The following is a 19,263-nucleotide window of genomic DNA, read 5'->3' on the forward strand; positions in this document are numbered from 1 at the left end:
TCATGTGACACTGAAGACTGGAGTAATGATGCTGAATGTTCAGCTGTGTCACAGGAATAAATAAAATGTTTAAATATATTCATAATATTTCAAAAGATTGCCATTTTTTACTGTATGTATGCATGCAGCCTTAGTTAGTAAGAATGAGACTTCTTTCAAAAACATTAAAAAAAGAAAATCTTAATTGCTCCAAACTTTTTAAAAAAAAATCTAAATATATATGTAAAAGTCAAATTAAATAAATAGACACTTCCTGAGCATTTATGGCTAGTAACTACAAGGAAGATACTCTGTAATAATAATAATAAAAAAAATAAAAAAAATGGACCGAATGAGAAATAAAAAGATACAGACATGAGCAGAAAGGCATCATTCATTCATTGATTGGCAAGCGAGTCTATTTTTTTTCATTAGAGCAGCGGTGCGGTCTGAACACCGGACATGGGCTACGGCCTCAGCGAGACAACTATTCCCGCCAAAAACATTTCCAATAAGACACATGGCCTGCTGCCATCAGGGGTAACAAAACAGGAGTAAACAGAGAGCATGTGTTCCCCATTACCAGCTTAGGTAAGCGTTTAACAGAGGGATTTTAGTGAGCTTCTTTCCTTCAGTTCTGGGTACATTTAGTAAAAGTTAATTGTGCAAAAATACAGAGGAGAAATTCTGTTACTCCCCACTTTTGAGAGAAAAGACAAAAGGCTGGCATTCCAGCAAACAAACTATAACGCTCTGACCTTTAAAAAGGTCTTGTGGCTGTTTTAACCACAAGTTTTTTGTGTCTTCTGTGTTGAACGTGACTGCTGCATTGGGAATGCAGCTCACGCTCTGCAGGGATGGTGAAAGGGCAGCGATAAGAAGACTTACAACAAGGATAATGTCATCTGCAGCATCAGCAGCTCTCCAGGAGGGAAACTGACTGACACACAGTGACAAGACGTTTACATCAAACTGCACAGAGGTACATTGGTCAAGCCAAACACATTTACAGCATCAAACCTAGACACATCTTCCACTGCACATCAGAATAAAAGGACCCTTGCGCTTTAAAAGGGGACATCACAGCACAAACCCGGCCATCAAAACCAAAGAAGAGCAAAGCAAACACTCAAATATTAAAGCGTTCCTTTCTAAATATGTGTAGTAATGAATATGCTTCCACAAATTCAATTTTTAAATCTGCATGCAATGCCTGCAAGACTGCAAAAAGCATTAAAATGTCTAATATGACAGAAAGCTTAAATATACAGTCTTTTCTTCCTGGTTTCCATCTGGGCATTTTGCTAAATACATCTTGGTGGTCTATTCAGTCCTACAATAAGCCTCCAACAAGACTTTCTGGTGCTTAATACTAACGAAAAATATTAAATTGTGTTATTTGTTATTTTGTTAGTAAAGAAAACATTTAATAAAGTTCAATAGCTTCAGCCTTACAATGGATAACATTTCACATTAGCTGAAAGCAGCAGCTGTAGTATAGCTATCTGAGGTCATTTCACTCTGAATTTTTATTTAAGATAATACTTAAATTAAAATATTTTCTTCTTCCGACTTAGTCAGTTGAGGTCCAGGTCATGGAGCACACAGGGTGGTAATGTTCAGCATAGAGCGTTGGAGAGCAGTTAAGATGCATTCTCTTCTATCGTTCGATCGCTCTCTGTTCCAGTAAGACAACAAAAAACACACACAAACTAAAAATGCAACCAAATAAGCTATAATTGCAGAACTATTTGGTTCATCATGGTATATACATACCGTTATAACGGCAATGTATGTCAATACAAAACTTGAACTCTTGAGGTTCTGTCTTAAAGGAATTGCCCCTGCAGCTAATGTTGACATCATAATCCACCTCTCAGGAAGAGATGAGAAGGAGTGTTTAAGTAATCATACCAATCTGAACAGCTTGTTCTTGCTCAGTTCAGGTCACACGTGACGTTTTAAAACACGCATCCATTTACAAAGCAATTTGAACTCTGTCCAACCTAACTACACAGTCAACAACGTTTGTGAGCCGTGCCAGTAACATCCCCTGCCAAATGACTAAAACAAACATCCAGCTGACGTGAGATTACGATGCCCAAGAATAAACATGTCAACCATTACGTGCTCAACACAATTCACACTCCTCACATTCAGAGGCCAAATGTCTGAGACCACTTAGAATATCTGGGATTTCAAATCCCATTTCAATTTGGAAAAAGCTGTGATTCTTTCAAAAAAAACAAAGAAATGTCAAGTCTAAGCTGGGTTTTAGCTCATTAATCAAATGTGTGTGTTATTGATAATGTAGCTTTGTACAGACGGTCAAACGTTCTTTCTTCCATTGTACTTGAAATTTTCTTCAGAGAGTTCATGGAGAGCATTTTCATCAGGTTTTATAGAACTTGTAATGAACATCTGTAACTCAAATTTGTAATCACAACGCACCTTTATCTTTTATATACTGTGTTTCCCCCTTTCTAGTGTGATATTCTCTCTCTTGTTAATGCCACAACACTATCACGGGAGGAGGGCAGACAAAACATTTCATTGCAATTGTACAAATGTGGCAAATAAAACTTTGGACCTGCAGGGATCAGATCAATACGAAATACTGACACAAAGAGAAAAAATGGGACTGGGCAGCGCGAGCGAGCGAGAAACGCATCTTAATTACACAGCCTGTGTGGCAGTCATACAACAGTGGGTCAATGTTTGCTTATGTGGCTCGTGGAGACTTCAGTCGATGACTTCATGACTGCTCTGCCAGTTGCAGCGGTTGGCAGCACTGTGAGATATTCCCAAAAGCCAGGCAGGCACCGGCCAAAGCACACAGTAGTTTTTCTGCAAGAAAAGGCCAGAACTCTGACAGTTCAGAGGGATTTTGAAAATCAGGCAGGCTTAAAAAGGTCATGCTCAAGAGAGTGAAGAAAGAAGAGATGAACAGATGTCCTTGCTGCTTGATGGAACACCAACAAAACTCCCAAAAACTGCATGTTCTCATCATTCAGAGATCTGTTACAGGCTCGGGCTTATTGATGCAAATATCGGCTGCTGGGCTTAGTGAAGCACTATAAATTAACGTTTTGTTCCCAGACAGCAGAATATTCAATTCCGTCCAAACTATCTGTTCAAATGCGTTCATGTAAACTAAAACACATCTTGACACATTGTATAGGGGTGCGTAATATATCTGTGCCAGATTTTGACCATGTAATTGTATTGTACGATATTGGCTATTTTACATGCTCATTTCATTTATTTTTACATTCAGATTATAAAATAAATAATAAAATGTAATCTTTGAATCTCAAGGTAAAATATAGTATTTTATTAAAATGCTGTGCCTAAATACACTTCTAGAAATTAAAATGATTAATTTTAGTTCGTATTAGTTTTTCTCTAATTAATTTATTTACGAACCAGTACATTGGGATAGTACAAATAGTGAATAAAAACAGAATGCATATCAAACATATATCAAATGTTTAAACTGAGAAATTTGATTTAAACTTTATGGCATCAACACATCTAAAAAAAAGTTGGGACAAGGCCATGTTTACTACTGTGTGGCATCCCCTCTTCTTTTTATAACAGTCTGCAAATGTCTGGGTTCTGAGGAGATTTTAGGATTTAGAATTTTAAATGGTAAATGGACTGCATTTATATAGCGCTTTTAACAGACCCTATGGCCAAAGCGTTTTACATTTTTGCCTCACATTCACCCATTCATACACTGACGGCGATGTCAGCCATGTAAGGCACCATCCAGCTCGTCAGGAGCAGCTGGGGTTAGGTGTCTTGCTCAAGGACACTTCGACACTTGGTCAGGTGGAACCGGGGATCGAACCACCAACCTTTCGGTTTGTAGACAATCTACATGAACCACTGCCACCCCTAAATTTAGGAATAGGAATGTTGTCCATTCTTGTCTAATAAAAGCTTCTTGTTGCTCAACTGCCTTAGGTCTTCTTTGTCGCATCTTCCTCTTTATGATGCGCCAAATGTTTTCTATAGGTGAAAGATCTGGACTGCAGTCTGGCCATTTCAGTACCCAGAACCTCCTTCTACGCAGCCATGATGATGTAATTGATGCAGTATGTGGTCTGGCATTGGCATGTTGGAAAATGCAAGGTCTTCCCTAAAAGAGATGACACCTAGAAGGGAGCAACCCCTTACCAGCAGAGATGCAGGCTTCTGAACTGAGCGCTGATAACAACTTGGGTTCTCCTTGTCCTCTTTAGTCCGGATGACATGCCGTTTGATTTAAAATTATGAGATTTGTAAATTGATGCATTCCTTTTTTATTAACAATTTTTACAGTGTCCAAACTTTTTTAGTTTTTTTGTAAACTTTTACTTTATTTGTAGACAACATAGTATAGACCTGTAATAAATCAGCACATTATTGCATATTTTTCATTTATTTATCTGTACTGTAAATGAATAATTAGTTTTATTCCTATTACACCTTTATAAAAGCTCTTATATAACAATACCACATTTTCATAGCAATTAACATGATATTAGCAGTGTATGATTAAGTAGACAATCTCAAAATGAGTATTCATTTACCATGTCATAAATTGAATTGATGTGGTGTCTAAATGCTCTTGTGGTATTTAAATAATTGTTTTTAGTTTTCTTTTTTTCTTTTCTTTTTTTTTTCTTTCTTTTTTTCCATAAAACGTAACGTTAATAAATCATACATTTATCAGCCATATCTGTGCATTAGGTTAGACACTGGGGGGAAAAACTGAGATATGCCACAGCTGTCAAAGATGTTTGTATTACGCATGTTCATAAAATAATAATAATCTAAAAACAGCAATGGGTGTCCTGTGTAAAGGGTGAAGAGTTTCACATTTCCTCAAATCATAATCCGGTGGTAAAAGGGCACTGGAATTCCTGGAATTATAGGCTGCATTTTTAAATAGTAACAAACATCCAATTCTTAAACTGTACGTTCACGTCGCCAGGTGGGAAATGGGACGCCTTGAGGTCAGGAACTTGAAGTGTCCAAGCGACTCGCAGTACCGTGTAAACAACACAGTCACGCCAACAATGAACATTCCTTCCTGTAACCACAAATCACCACAAGATAGTGATGGTGCTTTTATTGGTTAAAATGTTACAGGGGACTATTTTTAAAAATGTTGTTTTAATCAAGGGCCAAGCTCATTCCTGTGTGATGGGAGGGCAATTTCCTAAGAGCGCAGCATCTCCTAAGCAGCCTGTTTATGTAGAGCGGACAACCGACAACAGGGCTGCCCTCCTCTTGACAAGTCTTCCTGCATGTCAGCAGTAAATCAGCAAGCCCTGGGAGCCCTGCACTGCACGCTTTCAGTGGAAACAATGGTTGATGACCACACTCGCTGGCCAACCTAAACCGCCTGCACCTCCACCCCTCACACTGGGCTTTTCAAGAACCTGTGTCAGTCCACATGACAGGACCACAGACAGCGGCGATGGCAATGAATGTTTGAGTGTGCTCGACTCTTACCCACTTCGCATTCAGTGTTTCTCCACAAACGCTTTAATAGACCAATGAATGCCATGTCCACATCTATTACATAACTAAAACAAATTAATACACAATATTTAACTGAAGTATGACAACAAAAACTCCACAGCAAGCTCCCAGCAACAAAAATTAATTCATATTATAAAGCAAAGTTGTTCAAATCAATTTAAGACACAAATAAAAACTAATACCATACGTCCACAGAAAACATACCTATACCATCTGAAAACAAATCATGTATATTTTATAATTTTCATTAATTAAACTGTCTGAGTGAGTGAGTGAATATTTCCAAATTGGTTACCACTTTCAAAAAATAAGTCTAAGAGATCAAATATGCAACATTTTACAATGTTAAGACTATAATTAAATAAAGTCAATCATATAAGGCCAGAGGTGGACAAAGTACACAACTCTATTACTAACAGTACTAATGGTCAAATATTACTCTGTTACAAGTGAAAGTTCTATAAACAGATTTTTATTTAAGTAAAAGTACAGAAATATTTGGTTTCAAAAGTATCAAAAGTAAATTTCCTTATGGAAATGCATTATTTTATTATGGATGCATTGTATAAATGCACATTATGCCATCATGGTGGTTTAAGGCAGTCAGTAACTCTCCATCTGACATGCTAGAATATGAATACTTTAAACTCATTTCAATACTTAATACTTAATAAAAGTTACAAAACTCTTTACAAAGCTGCTGTCACTTCGAGGCAGAACGCATAGACCCTATACTCTGATGCACATCTAATATTCTCTCACCGGTTTACTCTTCTCCTTCTCCCAGACATTTACATTTTATTTTACAAGTGTATGCCAACTAAATTAAACTTATTTATGGCCATGGCCACATACTGTGCCAAGGAACCGTCTTCATTGCTTTAAACTAATCAGTGTTAAAAACAATTTGGGGAAACTTCACAACAACAAAAATTTTTTGTAAAGATGCAAAATATCATCCAGTGCCTTTAAAAGCTGCTACAGAATTTAATTTTGACCTTGATAGAAATGTAGTTGAGTAAAAGTATGATATTTGTCTTTCAAATTGAAGTTAAAGTAATGTTTCCAGAAAAAAGAATACTCCAGTAAAGTACATATACTCAAAAAGTGTACTTAGGTACAGTACTTAAGTAAATTTACTTAGTTACTTTCCACTTCTCCATTAAGCCAAATTACAATTGCTGTTGTGGCAGCAAGAGTTTATTATTTAAGGACCAAATTTAAGACAATTTAGACTTTTGTTATACCATTTAAGATTTTCATGACCTTGAATTGGATTAAACTGATTTTAAATGAAGACTTAAGGACCCCCTGGGATCCAGCAAACATCATCCTTGAAATATCCAGAGCAATCTGTTTCTGCCTAACATCCCATAGTTAAAAAAAGAGCACTAATTCATCATACCGTTCACAACAGCTAATTCACAGGCAACAGTTGGCTGTGGGACCAATTTACATTCATTTAAGCACTACCAACTCCCAATAGTTTTTACATCAGCCCTCCGAGATAAGGGAAACACGTTTCCTGTGAAGATTCTCAAAGTGGTTGAGTGAAGATATAGGCTTTCTGAATCACAACCAAAGGCAGTTACATCTGGTCATTATAACACAGCAGTAACATGAGTGTTTGATGGACGCAATCGATAAGGTCTCAGCTAAATGCAGCCCTAATGATGTTACGTCCAGGGGCCCAGATAACATTTCTAAGGATCCTGAAGCTTTTTAAACTCGAGACTTAGGCCATGTTCAAACTGCAATAGAATTTTGTGTGCACACAAATTACTAACGTCCACTTAATATTTATTATTGAACGCACTGACACTATTAGATGAGAACAGAAACCGTGTTGGACGCTTAGTAAATTATTTGAACTCATTCAGAATCAGAAAGAGCTTTATTCATAGTTTTCAGTCACATAACTGTCGCGGAGGCCTGGATCACAGACAATAAAAATAAAGCGATTAAAAATAAATATCTAAAACATACATCGTAACTTATGAACTTTAAGGTTATTAAACCAAAATGAATCAACATTGAACTGATCTCAAATGAACATTGAGAGTTTACTAGTCTTTTTTAGAGCTGTTTTACAGCATAATTGTTGCATTATTGAATCGTTATTTTCCTGTTCATCACTCTAAAGCTTCTTTGAAACTATCTGTATAGTTTCTGTACATTTAGACCCAGGAATGCAAATTTTTGCAGGCGACCATGACAAAACATTTTTTCCGCCTTCATAATCACACCTCTATGGATCAAGTGCTAGCCCGAGCTCACTGCCCGAGCTCAAATGTTGTGGGCGGGGCTGAGTTCGGCTGGCATCCAGGCTAAGTCTTGTACTGCATGCAAAGGCCCTCTTCATATGTTTAATAATTAATAATAATAATAAAAATAATGCATAATAATAATAATAATAAAGACTGAAATTATTATTATTATTATTTTTAAACTTCAGAACGGTTAAGTTGTTGAACACTGAAAGGGATTTTTAGGTTAAACAAAAGTAGCCAAAAAGCACCAAAAAGTAGTCGAAGTTAGCAAAAAAAAGTTTGTTCGAAAAATTGGAATGCAGAGGAAGTTCTGATTTCAGCCGTATAAAATGTATAAAACCATTATTTCAAAACACTAAAATAAATCCTAAAACGTAAAGTGACACTACACCTGTTCAAAACCCCAATGTATAGCTTTGCAACACCTTATTTGATGCATGGAAAGTGGCGTTTTATCAGAGGAAAAAATGTGTGCCCAGAAATTCTCATTTGTGTCATCAGCAAATCTGACATTCCTTCAGAAAACAATTTTCACCTTTGAGAGCCTTCAGCTTAAACACAAGTGTGACTTGCAGATTAGAATCATAACACTCAAGAACATTTACTGCACCAAAAAGGACAGTGTCATTCTCCATTTTAACTACTCATTTACTTTCCACTTACATTCACCGCTCTACTCATAGACACCCTAATGATTTAGTACAGTTGACCCTGCCATGACATCTCTGACAGCCACTGAAGCCCTGAAGACAATCTGGACCTCAAGGACACTATGACCGACACAGAGATGAAGACAAAGTTTTAAAAGACTCACTGATTCACTGGGGAAGTGCTTTTCATGCATTTCTCTATCATTGTGCTGTGTAAGCATCTCTCCATCAAATGACAGGCCTCTCTATGAGAATCAGAAATTAATTTAGCACATTAATTTTGACTGACTTTACCACAAAGAAGCACTGCCAACGTTCTTCACATTCACTATGCGTTGTAAAGCTCACTACATAATAAATCGGATATATTAAGCAATGGAGGAACCATACATGTGGGGCAAATACTCGGTGTAATAGGAACAGTTCATTATTAGTGGATGCTCTAAAGAACCAAATGATTAACAAGGAAATGGTTTAAGTGTGATTTTATGGTAAGTAGTCTGTGTAATGTTCAGTAATGTGAGTTATTTCACTTTAAATAATTCAGAATATATAAGAATAAGAAATCTTTATTTAGCAGCAAATCAGCATATTAGAATGATTTCTGGACGTTCATGTGACACTGAAGACTGGAGTAAAAATTCAGTTGCCATATTTTAAAATATATTTAAGTATAAATACACACATTATATCATATTATATTATAATTAAAAGGTTACTTTTTTATTAATTATACTGTATTGATTGTGTAATTGTATTTTTGATCAAATAGATGCAGCCTTGGTGAGCTTTAAAGACTTAATTTTTTTTATTTACCAACCCCCAAACTTTTGCCCAACAAAAACAACAAATAAAAAGTGAATGGTGTTGGCTTGAAGTTGTCTGGCTATCACCAGACCAAGCTCAATTTAAGATTGAACATTGGTCTGGGGAGTTTGCTCAGGATTTTCAACTGCACAAGAGCCGTGATCAACTGGCATTATTCAAATGACTCTGTACGCAATTGGATAGTCCTTCAACCAATCATACCAAAAGAGGTGTGATCAACGGGCATCGACCCATCGCTTCTCTATCGGACATTGTGTTAAACCCGCCAATAGCGCGCCAGGTGGATAAGCCAGTCTGTGATTGGTTCCTGCAAAAGTGTAACAGAAGCAGTAGAAATTAATGTACAGGTTTCCAGTGGAGTTGCCGGGCAAAATCAAATCGTCTGCAGATCAGACTGGGTTTTGGGTTTGTAGTGTAAAGCAGCATACACAGCAATCTTAAATTATATTCAGCCTGTCCTGTCCTCCTTATAATGTTCACATTATAGGAGAATCACTTTTAAACATAAATGATCACCAACAAATCTCCCCCCGAATCTCTCATGTTGCTCAAAAACACATTAGTACTTCATTTCAACATTTACTCTGTCCAACAAGACCCATGCAATGTATGCTAGGAACTGAAACGAATGAAAATGATTAATGTTGTCCTAATGCAAACAAATGAATAAACTTCTATTTTACCCATTCACACCATGCTGCAGACTTGCACACCATGAAATTAATTAGGGGAAAAAATAAATTGTGTTGAGCATTAGCTCATTTCAATTAAGTGAACTGTAGTGATGGGTCATTCATGACCGAATCCTTTATATGACTCGGGAATAAGGAGTTGTCTCAGAGACGTTATTTTTGTTTTGATCGTGCATGTGCAACATGTTTTAATTCCCACATAGGCTTTGTACAGGAAACCTCCTGCGTCTCCTGGTCCAAGCCTTTTATTCTATTGTCACGTGACAGTTTTTCTGTATTCCATAGATAAATTAGTTATTTCTCAACGCTCCTTAAAAATAAGCAGGTAGTTAAGATGTATTTTTTCTCTTGCAATTACGTAGTGTTTCTGGTCACAAATTGTTGATTTTTTTTCTTTCTTACAATTTATAAATCGTTTCTATGACACTGAATGTGGTAATAGAGTTGGTTAATGCCTTAACTTTATATGAATAAAAACATAAATCATAAAATACAAAATGTATGGGGAAATCCCATATTATTGACTTAAGAAATTTTGGATCAGCGTTTTTCCCCCTCTAAGGATACATCTCTGTCTTGTATGATTTATTAATGTTATTACGGAATGAAAAATAGCTCAATATAGAAATGTTACAGCTTACAAATCAGCAGTTTTATATTTAGGATTCAAGCATAATAAGTCACTCACTTTTGGTGGGTTATTTTTTCTTTTATATATAAAAAAATAATTATATATATATATATATATATATATATATATATATATATATATATATATATATATATATATATATATATATATATATATATATATATATATATATATATATATATATATATATATATATATATATATATATATATATATATATATATATATATATATATATATATATATATATATATATATATATATATATATATATATAAATAAAAAATACATACATGCATACATATCACCCTTAAAAAGTTTAGTATTAAACTAAAATATTAATATACCTTCCATTTGCAGACATTTAATAGAAATTGTCTGTGTAGGTCACACATTTTCAACATAGCAATGATGCACTAGACATTATAAACACAGCACACACTCTTTTGTATGAATTGTGCACAATTTCCTTTATCTGGCGACATCTTGGCAGACACGCATAAGTGAGTTCCAGGGAGGAGATGAGCAGATCCTTTAGTGAAGCTTTTCAACATGTACAATGTTAAATTGTCCGTATCCTGTTTTAAACGCAGCTTCTCTTGACCCATCTGATTGTGTGGCCTTGAGTTTGTCTGAAGCAACTGTGCTTTATGAATATATTAAACTATGGTCTTGCACAGAATAATTTCTAAATATAACACAAAATATAATACTACATTAGTAATAATAGGTGCATGTGTTCAACTTGAAGCACATGACGCTTATGTATGAACGTTCAAGTCAAACACAACTACAGACTGTAATATTGAGCCGTTAAGCAGTCAAGTGACAAAATGAAAGTCTCGGACCAAAAGACTTGGAAGGTTAATAAATCGTTTGTTTCCGCTTCAGAATGCATAGCTTCAGCCTATGGGGATGTCACGTGACTAAAAAACGAACACTTGGACCAGAAGACTAATCATTTTGGTTTCTGCTACAGATTGCAGGGCTTATGTGGCTGTCACAAAATAATGAATTTATAATTTTGGTTTCTCATAACTTGCTAGAGAGGTTTTGGGGGAATGTGGCTATTAACCGAAATTAACGAAATAGCTAGGGAAAAAAAAAGGTTTGTTAAATGAATACGCCAACTTTTTGGGACTTTGGCTTATTAAGCGTATCCCTCAGAGTTAGATAAGACCATATATATCAATCATTCTAATCTCCGTGCATCCCATAACTCAGTCTGACACACACTCCCGCTAGCCTAGCTTAGCACAAAGACTGGAGCTATATGGCTTCAGCTAGCCTACTGCTCAATAAGTGACAAAATAACGCCAACATTTTCCTATTTACATGTTGCAATGTGTATAGTCACAGTGTGTACAAATAACAAGGTTACATGAGACACAGTTATCTTATAAACATATACATACTGTGGACTATATTCTCAGAAGGCGCAGCACTGCTCCACTTCTGCGGAGTGATTTGCTTGCAGCACCTGAGTAGCCCCGCGGTGAGAAGCAGAGAGTTCGCTCAGAGTTGGAGTAATTGCTAGATAGTTTACAATCATGGGTGTTCGCTGTATTGTGAAGGCCCACGACAATAAACAGGGGAGACCAGGTAATACAATGATATTCCATAGAATTCCAACCCAAAACGCTGACCTGATGAATCAATGGCTACCTGCTCTGGATATAGACCAAAACACTTGTAGCCATCATCAAGTGCCATCGGGTTTGCTCTGAACATTTCACAGAGGACGACTATTTCGGAAAAAAACATGAAACGTGTGCTGAAGGATACGGTCATCCCATCGATAATATAGACGGGACAAAGCAGATCACCCACGGCTGCGGTAAGTGTTCCGTTATGTTTTTTAGATGCGTAAGTTAGCCTACTGTAACAGAGCCGTTAGCTAGATCTAATAACGTTTATGACACTGTACATGAATAGGGTGGTCACTACTGTATTGAACTTTTCCTGTGCTCCATGTATCCCCAGTAATGTTAGTATTATAATGTTAGTATTGTGTTGTCATGAACGCGCTCTGTCACAGTAACAAATGAGCGGTGCTAGAGGTAATTGGAGGGGGGATTGGCTGTTTTAACTCAGGCAGTTCAATTTTTGTCTGTGGGTTCATTGTCCAAAAAAAAACATTTTTTTAAATGAATATATTATTATATTTTTTTTTAAAATGGAGCAGTGCTGCGCCTTCTGAGAATATAGTCCATAGTATGTTTATAAGATGGCTGTGTCTCATGTAACCTTGTTATTTGTACACACTGTGACTATACACATTGCAACATGTAAATAGGAAAATTTTGGCGTTATTTTGTCACTTATTGAGCAGTAGGCTAGCTGAAGCCATATAGCTCCAGTCTTTGTGTTAAGCTAGGCTAGCGAGAGTGTGTGTCAGACTGAGTTATGGGATGCACGGAGATGAGAATGATATATATGGACTTATCTAACTCTGGGGGATACACTTAAGCCAAAGTCCCAAAAAGTTGGCGTGTTCCTTTAATTTTGCTGAACGAGATTCAAAGATCCGAACTTCCCATCACTAGAAAACTGAACAAGAAGCAACACTACTTGAGTCTAAATCTGTTAAGATTGTTTGCTTTAAAACTACAGTTTTTCCACATACAGATGACAAGATTGCCAAATGATTCCCGTTCACAGAAGATCCGTGGAAATGATTAAAAATGCTGTATTATGCTACCAGGCCAGTAGTTGGCAATGCCACTTTGTAAAGAAAAACTATGCGCCTATAGGCAGAACATGCATGTGCGTGACATCACATTTTCACAAATTCACACTTTTGTAGTTTACATGGAGACAATAATTGCATCGTTTTCAAAAACTTTTTACTTTGAAAACCTTTTTTAAAAAAAGTTTGCATTTCCAGGTGCCCAAAACGCTGTTGCTGTGTAAATGAACAGCCAACATTTTTTTTTAGCTGAAAATGGTGTAGTGTAAACAGCTCCTAATTTTGATCAAATTAAAATTTCCAATAAAATTATACATTTTAGCAGATTTGAACTCATTTCTTGAGTTGAGCTAAAGCGTTGACTGGGACTTACTGGTCATGTCTGGTGTCAGGGACACTGCGGTCCATTCTGAGTTTGTCACTCTCAACCTGGTTGAACTTGTTGCGGGCGTAGGGATCCTGCCCTGGCCTCACCACAGTTGCTCCCACGTACAGGTCCTGGTCAAAGTCCTGCCACCTAACCTTCCCTGAAAAACGTGGCAAACAGATGATTAAACACTGGATGTCAGAGGATCTTTATAACAACAACAACAACAGCAAATGGTTATTTTTACCCAGTATGCACATAAACCAAATACTGTGGATTGACAACTTTAACATACTGGTAGGCTACTTTACATTCTGAACAACTCTGGAGCTATCAATTTGTCAGTAAGGACATGTCCGAAGACACCCCTATCACTCAAGACATCGTGCTTTTCATTTACCAAGGACAAATATCCAAACGATATTAAAAAAAGAAGAAAAGTGCAGTTGAGCAGTTTTGAATGAAATGCTCGTGTTTCTCAAAATCGTCTCTTAACCAAGACAAAAGCCCAGAATGCGCTGCTGCCCATTATTATATTATAAATCACAGTTGCCCAAAAGAACGTGAAAGGAGCTGGCTAGACATCTTTAGTTGATTACAACCCAGGTGAATCTGTCATAGAACACATTCACCAAATGATAATATATGAGGATATTTGCCAAATGGAACAATTCCATAATAGTCTGCTCTAAATGATTTCCCAACCACAAGCTCAGCTTTTCCTCTTGAAGAACAAAGTGTTATTTTTCCATTTTGATGTCAGTCATATCCCACAGTAACATGGCGGCAGTGGTCGCTAACAGACCGTTGTCATTGAGTTAAATGGCAGAGATGGCTGGGATGATACTTAGACCTAGAAACATGTGGCAGAATTCGATTATGTTATCTATCATTACAAAAGACTATAAGCAATTAATTTAGCAGGGCTCTGGCAGACGTCTTCTGCATTATAATTAGGCCGACCTGTTTGAGAATTACACGCCACTGATGCCAGCTCTCCAGCGGAGCGCTAACATCAATTCAGAGGCCAAGACCACTACCATGGGAATTGTTAATGAACAAGGGACAATGCTTCAAATTAGGAGCAGGACCAAAAAGGAAAAGATAATGGTCTAAAAGCATTTACCACTTCATTATACACTACACCATAAACAATGTTTCTGTCATGTTCATTTCTAATACATCTTGTAGTATCATGTATGTGTAGTGTAGAACACTAAAATACAATACCACAAATAAAAAATAAAAACAGCCTAATAATGCAACTTATAAACCATCATCATTATTATTAAATGTATTAATAATTTAAAAAGGCTGTTTTTAATATATACAGCAAGGAATATGTACAAAACTACAATAACTTTTTTTTTTTTTTTTTTTAACTAAAAGAGCCACAAAAAATGGGCTAACAAGCAACTAATTCGACTTAAAGTGTTTGAAAAAAATTGTTACAGGAAGAAGTAAGGGTACATTATGCAGACTTGAGTACAACTAAAAAGGGCCACACAGTTTGAAGGAAAAAAAAAACTAAACAATAAAACAATATACCCTTATCTTTTTGACTACATGTCGCATTGTTCTGAAACCGTTCTGAAGGTGATATCACGCACTCTGAAGTGCAAAAACCAGTGATCATGTCAACCCTATGAAACCCATAAACATCCCAAAATGGTACTGAAGGGGACTGGTGCTCATGCCTGCCGAGTGCCGACCAGTTGTGTTCAACATGAAGAGACGGCATAAAAATGTAATTCAAGCAGATAAGGAATTAAACCATTTGGAAAAATAAAAACCATCTGCAAAAAATACTTGCACATTTACAATTACATAGCACACATTTTTATTTATTTATTATTTTTCTAAATAAAAATGCAGAGATGTCAATGGATCAATGTCACGCTTGATGCACAACAGTGATGTAATCGGGGACGCTCAGGTTATTTAAAGCGGAGATTAATTATCCTGAACTGCATTGCACCAACTGCAATGATCTACCAAAGGGTGTCAGTCACATTAAAAACAACCCTGTCACGCAATATAAATAAAGTTCACCGTCTGCAATGGCTGGGACAGAATAATTAGAAAAAGGTCATCTCAATAATTTAGGACTATAATTTAGGTCAAAAGTTGCCCACGGAAAACCAAAGTATCAAAATCTGGCATCTTCAATACAATGCATAACACAGCTGAAAGCTTGGTAAGAAACACCCAGAAAAAAAAAAAAACACAAACTCTCCTTGTGCGAGGTCGATAGCTCGTCCCACGGCAGAGGACTGCAGGGGCTGTCATCAAACTAATTAGATGCTCAAAGGAGAACAGAGCATCTCAGCTGCGACCTCCACACTTCACTTGACACTGCAAGATTCTAGACAAAGTGCTCTCCGACACACAGCGTGCACTTATAGACAGGGAGTAAGAGGAAGAATGTGATCACCACTTCCCAGGCTGAAATACTATATAGCAACATGATCTATACCTTAATCCTACCCAGAGTGAGCACACACTTCATGCTTTACTGCAAAATATTATACGTTTAATATTGCTAAAAATGATAGGAGGCACTTCTTTTAGACCTACGTGACCCAACTGGTGCACAAAACAAGTATTCTAAATAAATATTTATGATCATGATTTTGAGGGGGGGGAAAGAAAAAGAAAAACTTCTGAGAAACACTGACATAGATCTGTTGACTCATTCAATACTAGTCCAAAAGAACTCATTCAGTACTCAGAGTCCTTAAAACAGTAATATCCCTTTAATACTTATAATCTTAATTTAGTGCAAAACAGTTTGTGAGTTTTTTTGTCTATAAAGCAAAAAGGGACATGCTTAGCAGGATGACCAAGCCTTTTTCCATTCCAACAAATAAGACTGGCAACCCCCAATATCAAGTTGCAAAAAGTTAAAATGTGACTTAAGTAATATAAAAGCAGCTTATGGGGATCATTCCAGGTCCTCTAATGTCAAAATGGCTTTGTGTGATAAACACACTGAAATTTAAGTCATTGTTCATAAAAACCTTGCCTGCTGTATAGTCATGGGACACTGGACAGTCAGGGTCACCAAAGTCTAGGTGAAATTCATTAATGAATCATGATTCTCTTTAATGAATCAGTTGAACTGACTGACGAATCCATCTGAAAAGAACAAAGATTCAAAAGGAACTGTTTAGAATTCATCACAACCTGATGCATTCAGATTTTTTAGGTATTGTCTTAAAAATGGTTCTACGTAACACTACTTTATTCATTCAATTTGATCGTTCACTAATAGACAGAAATCTTTTGGCCTCAACTAGTTTAAAGTAATTCACATTTCTTACTATTTGTGACTCAAAAGGACTCAAACTGGAAAATGCATTTCATCTGAATCATAGACTAATCAGTCATTAAATTCTTAGTAAATCAGCTCAGATGACTCTCTGAATAGTGCAAAAATAATTCTGAAAGAATGATTTTAAAACCGCAAATTGTATGTAATGTTAATTATATAGCAAGTTGTTACATCCATGTTCTACAAAAGGAAGAAACATCAAACGGGAACAACATGAGGGTGAGCAGATGGCAATTTTTTGGTGCACTCTCTCTTTAAATCTGTTCTCTAAATCATTACAGATAAAATCAGGTACTCCTATGTGAATGTTAAGCTCTGTGGAAATCTTTTGGGTGACCTAAATTACAGGAGTAACAGGGAGACAAGAAACTAAACTGATGATTCCCAGAAACAGTGCCTGGGAGAACAACAACAGACAGGAAACATTGTATGGCATGCAACAACACATGAATGCAATCTGATGTTTATGACAAATTTAATAGAACAGCTCTCCGTGGACCTCAGTTCCAGAGCGATTGCATGCCACAGAAACTAACTAGCTAAATAAATAATGCATTCTCAACCCTACTACAATAATGCTCTTAAATGCAGGAAGTCTATAAAAAGCATATGATACCTTAATGTATTAAGTAGCCCAGTTCAGTTGGGTCGCAATGGAGTACATTTCCAAAAAAAAGGGAAAAAGAGTGAAGACACTGAGTTCTTGTCTTAAGGCCAGTTATACAACCACTCTCAGATTACTCTCATGCATTTTTAAGTACCCTCAAGTGAGATTTTCTACACCTACACCCACAAAAAACCTCAGGTTAAGTCCTGTTTATGGGAGAACAAAATCCTAATGCCCTGTTTTGTGCAAGCTGTTCATTAAAGTCCAACTTTGAGTGTTTCACTGAGAAGAAACGCTCTATTATTCATTTGGGACGGAAAACGAAAACTTGAATTATGAGCGGGCTAAGCCTGACATGAGCTGATTATACACATGGGTTGTCAGGTTGGCTCTTACCTGGAGGAAGAGTCTCTAGGCTGTGGGCTTTGTCATCTGCATTGCTGTGTGATTGAATTCTGTTTGAATTAATGCCACTCCAGTCATCCTGCCAAAGAGAAGAACAGATCATGGGTATAAAGTCATATTGCGGCAGGTTAAAACGGTAGATGAACAACAAAAATGTTAACTGGTTTTAATCAAGCGGTTATATTCATTGTAGTAAGTCACTGGTGCAGTAGAATACTGCCTTTAGTATTATAGGAAAACATTCACAGAACAGTAATAGTACCCTGGGTCTGACATTTTTCTTCATGCAGATTCCAAGAGGACAGAATAGCTTTTTGCCAAGTCCAAACCTAAAAACTCTAGATTACGTCACATCAATTTTATTCTCCACTGTATTAAGTCCAGTTTTAATAAAGTTAATTTTCTAGTTGCTGTAGTAACCACAGATCCCATGAGCAGGAGCTTGTGTTGTGTTGCATATCTCTCTCCTCCTGTTGAGTTTGATCATATCCACTTATTTTCAAGGGAATTATAGCAGCAGATAAATCAGCCGAGGTGTTGACAAAAAAAATCTCTCTAAACAATCATTTTAAAAACAATTGACAGCTATAATTCATAAGAACACATCCAAACAGATGACAATAATGGACAATAAATGCTTTCAAAGAATTAGTATACCAAACACAAACTAAAAAAATGTAATACCCGAGTGCTGCTGCAATGTTTAAGCCAAATGCATGAAAATAGCTGTGTTCGCCTAATATGGAAATTACGGTAATCTCCGGGACAAGCAGAAAAACCTGAGGGCTCTGTTTTGTGCAAACTGTTCATTAAAGCCCATTTTGACTGCTTTCTGACGGCATTTACTTGAGCCTGCGAGAGTTTTAGACTAGTGTGTAATCTGTAAATATCTGTTATTATCGTTCTCTGCCTTCACAATTTTATTTATTAGCCGCATGTTGCCAAAAGACCTTTGAACAAAGTCAGTCATGGAGGAATTGCAAACTGTTTTACACACACAAAGAAACATGTCAAGGACTTAAAAGTAATAAATAAAGTAATTCAACCATGACTGTCTTTGTATTAGTTTTTCATTATTTTATTTTTTTCTTCCAATTTGTAATGGTTAATCATAATTTCACATTCATCATTATTTATTATGAATATACTTATATTTTTCCACAAATAGGAATGACCATTAGCATATTTTATTGTTATGGCATCTAAATTGGCATCTAGAATCATGAAATTCCACTGGAACTGGTACCCACAAATA

General features: G+C 36.3%; 1 protein-coding gene across 2 annotated transcripts in view; it reads right to left on the reverse strand.

Annotated features, from left to right (window-relative positions):
* The window catches only part of galnt2 (UDP-N-acetyl-alpha-D-galactosamine:polypeptide N-acetylgalactosaminyltransferase 2), a 93,207-nt gene that overhangs the window by 19,705 nt on the left and 54,239 nt on the right, over nucleotides 1-19,263 (reverse strand). For both annotated transcript variants that reach the window (XM_067422588.1, XM_067422587.1), the window contains exons 2-3: nucleotides 18,000-18,087; nucleotides 13,669-13,822 (exon numbers count right to left, since the gene is read on the reverse strand). In XM_067422588.1, the coding sequence (XP_067278689.1) occupies nucleotides 13,669-13,822; nucleotides 18,000-18,087 (242 nt within the window). The remainder of the gene's footprint in view (nucleotides 1-13,668; nucleotides 13,823-17,999; nucleotides 18,088-19,263) is intronic.

Source organism: Pseudorasbora parva, chromosome 17 (assembly GCF_024679245.1).
Source record: "Pseudorasbora parva isolate DD20220531a chromosome 17, ASM2467924v1, whole genome shotgun sequence".
Lineage (NCBI taxonomy): Eukaryota > Metazoa > Chordata > Actinopteri > Cypriniformes > Gobionidae > Pseudorasbora > Pseudorasbora parva.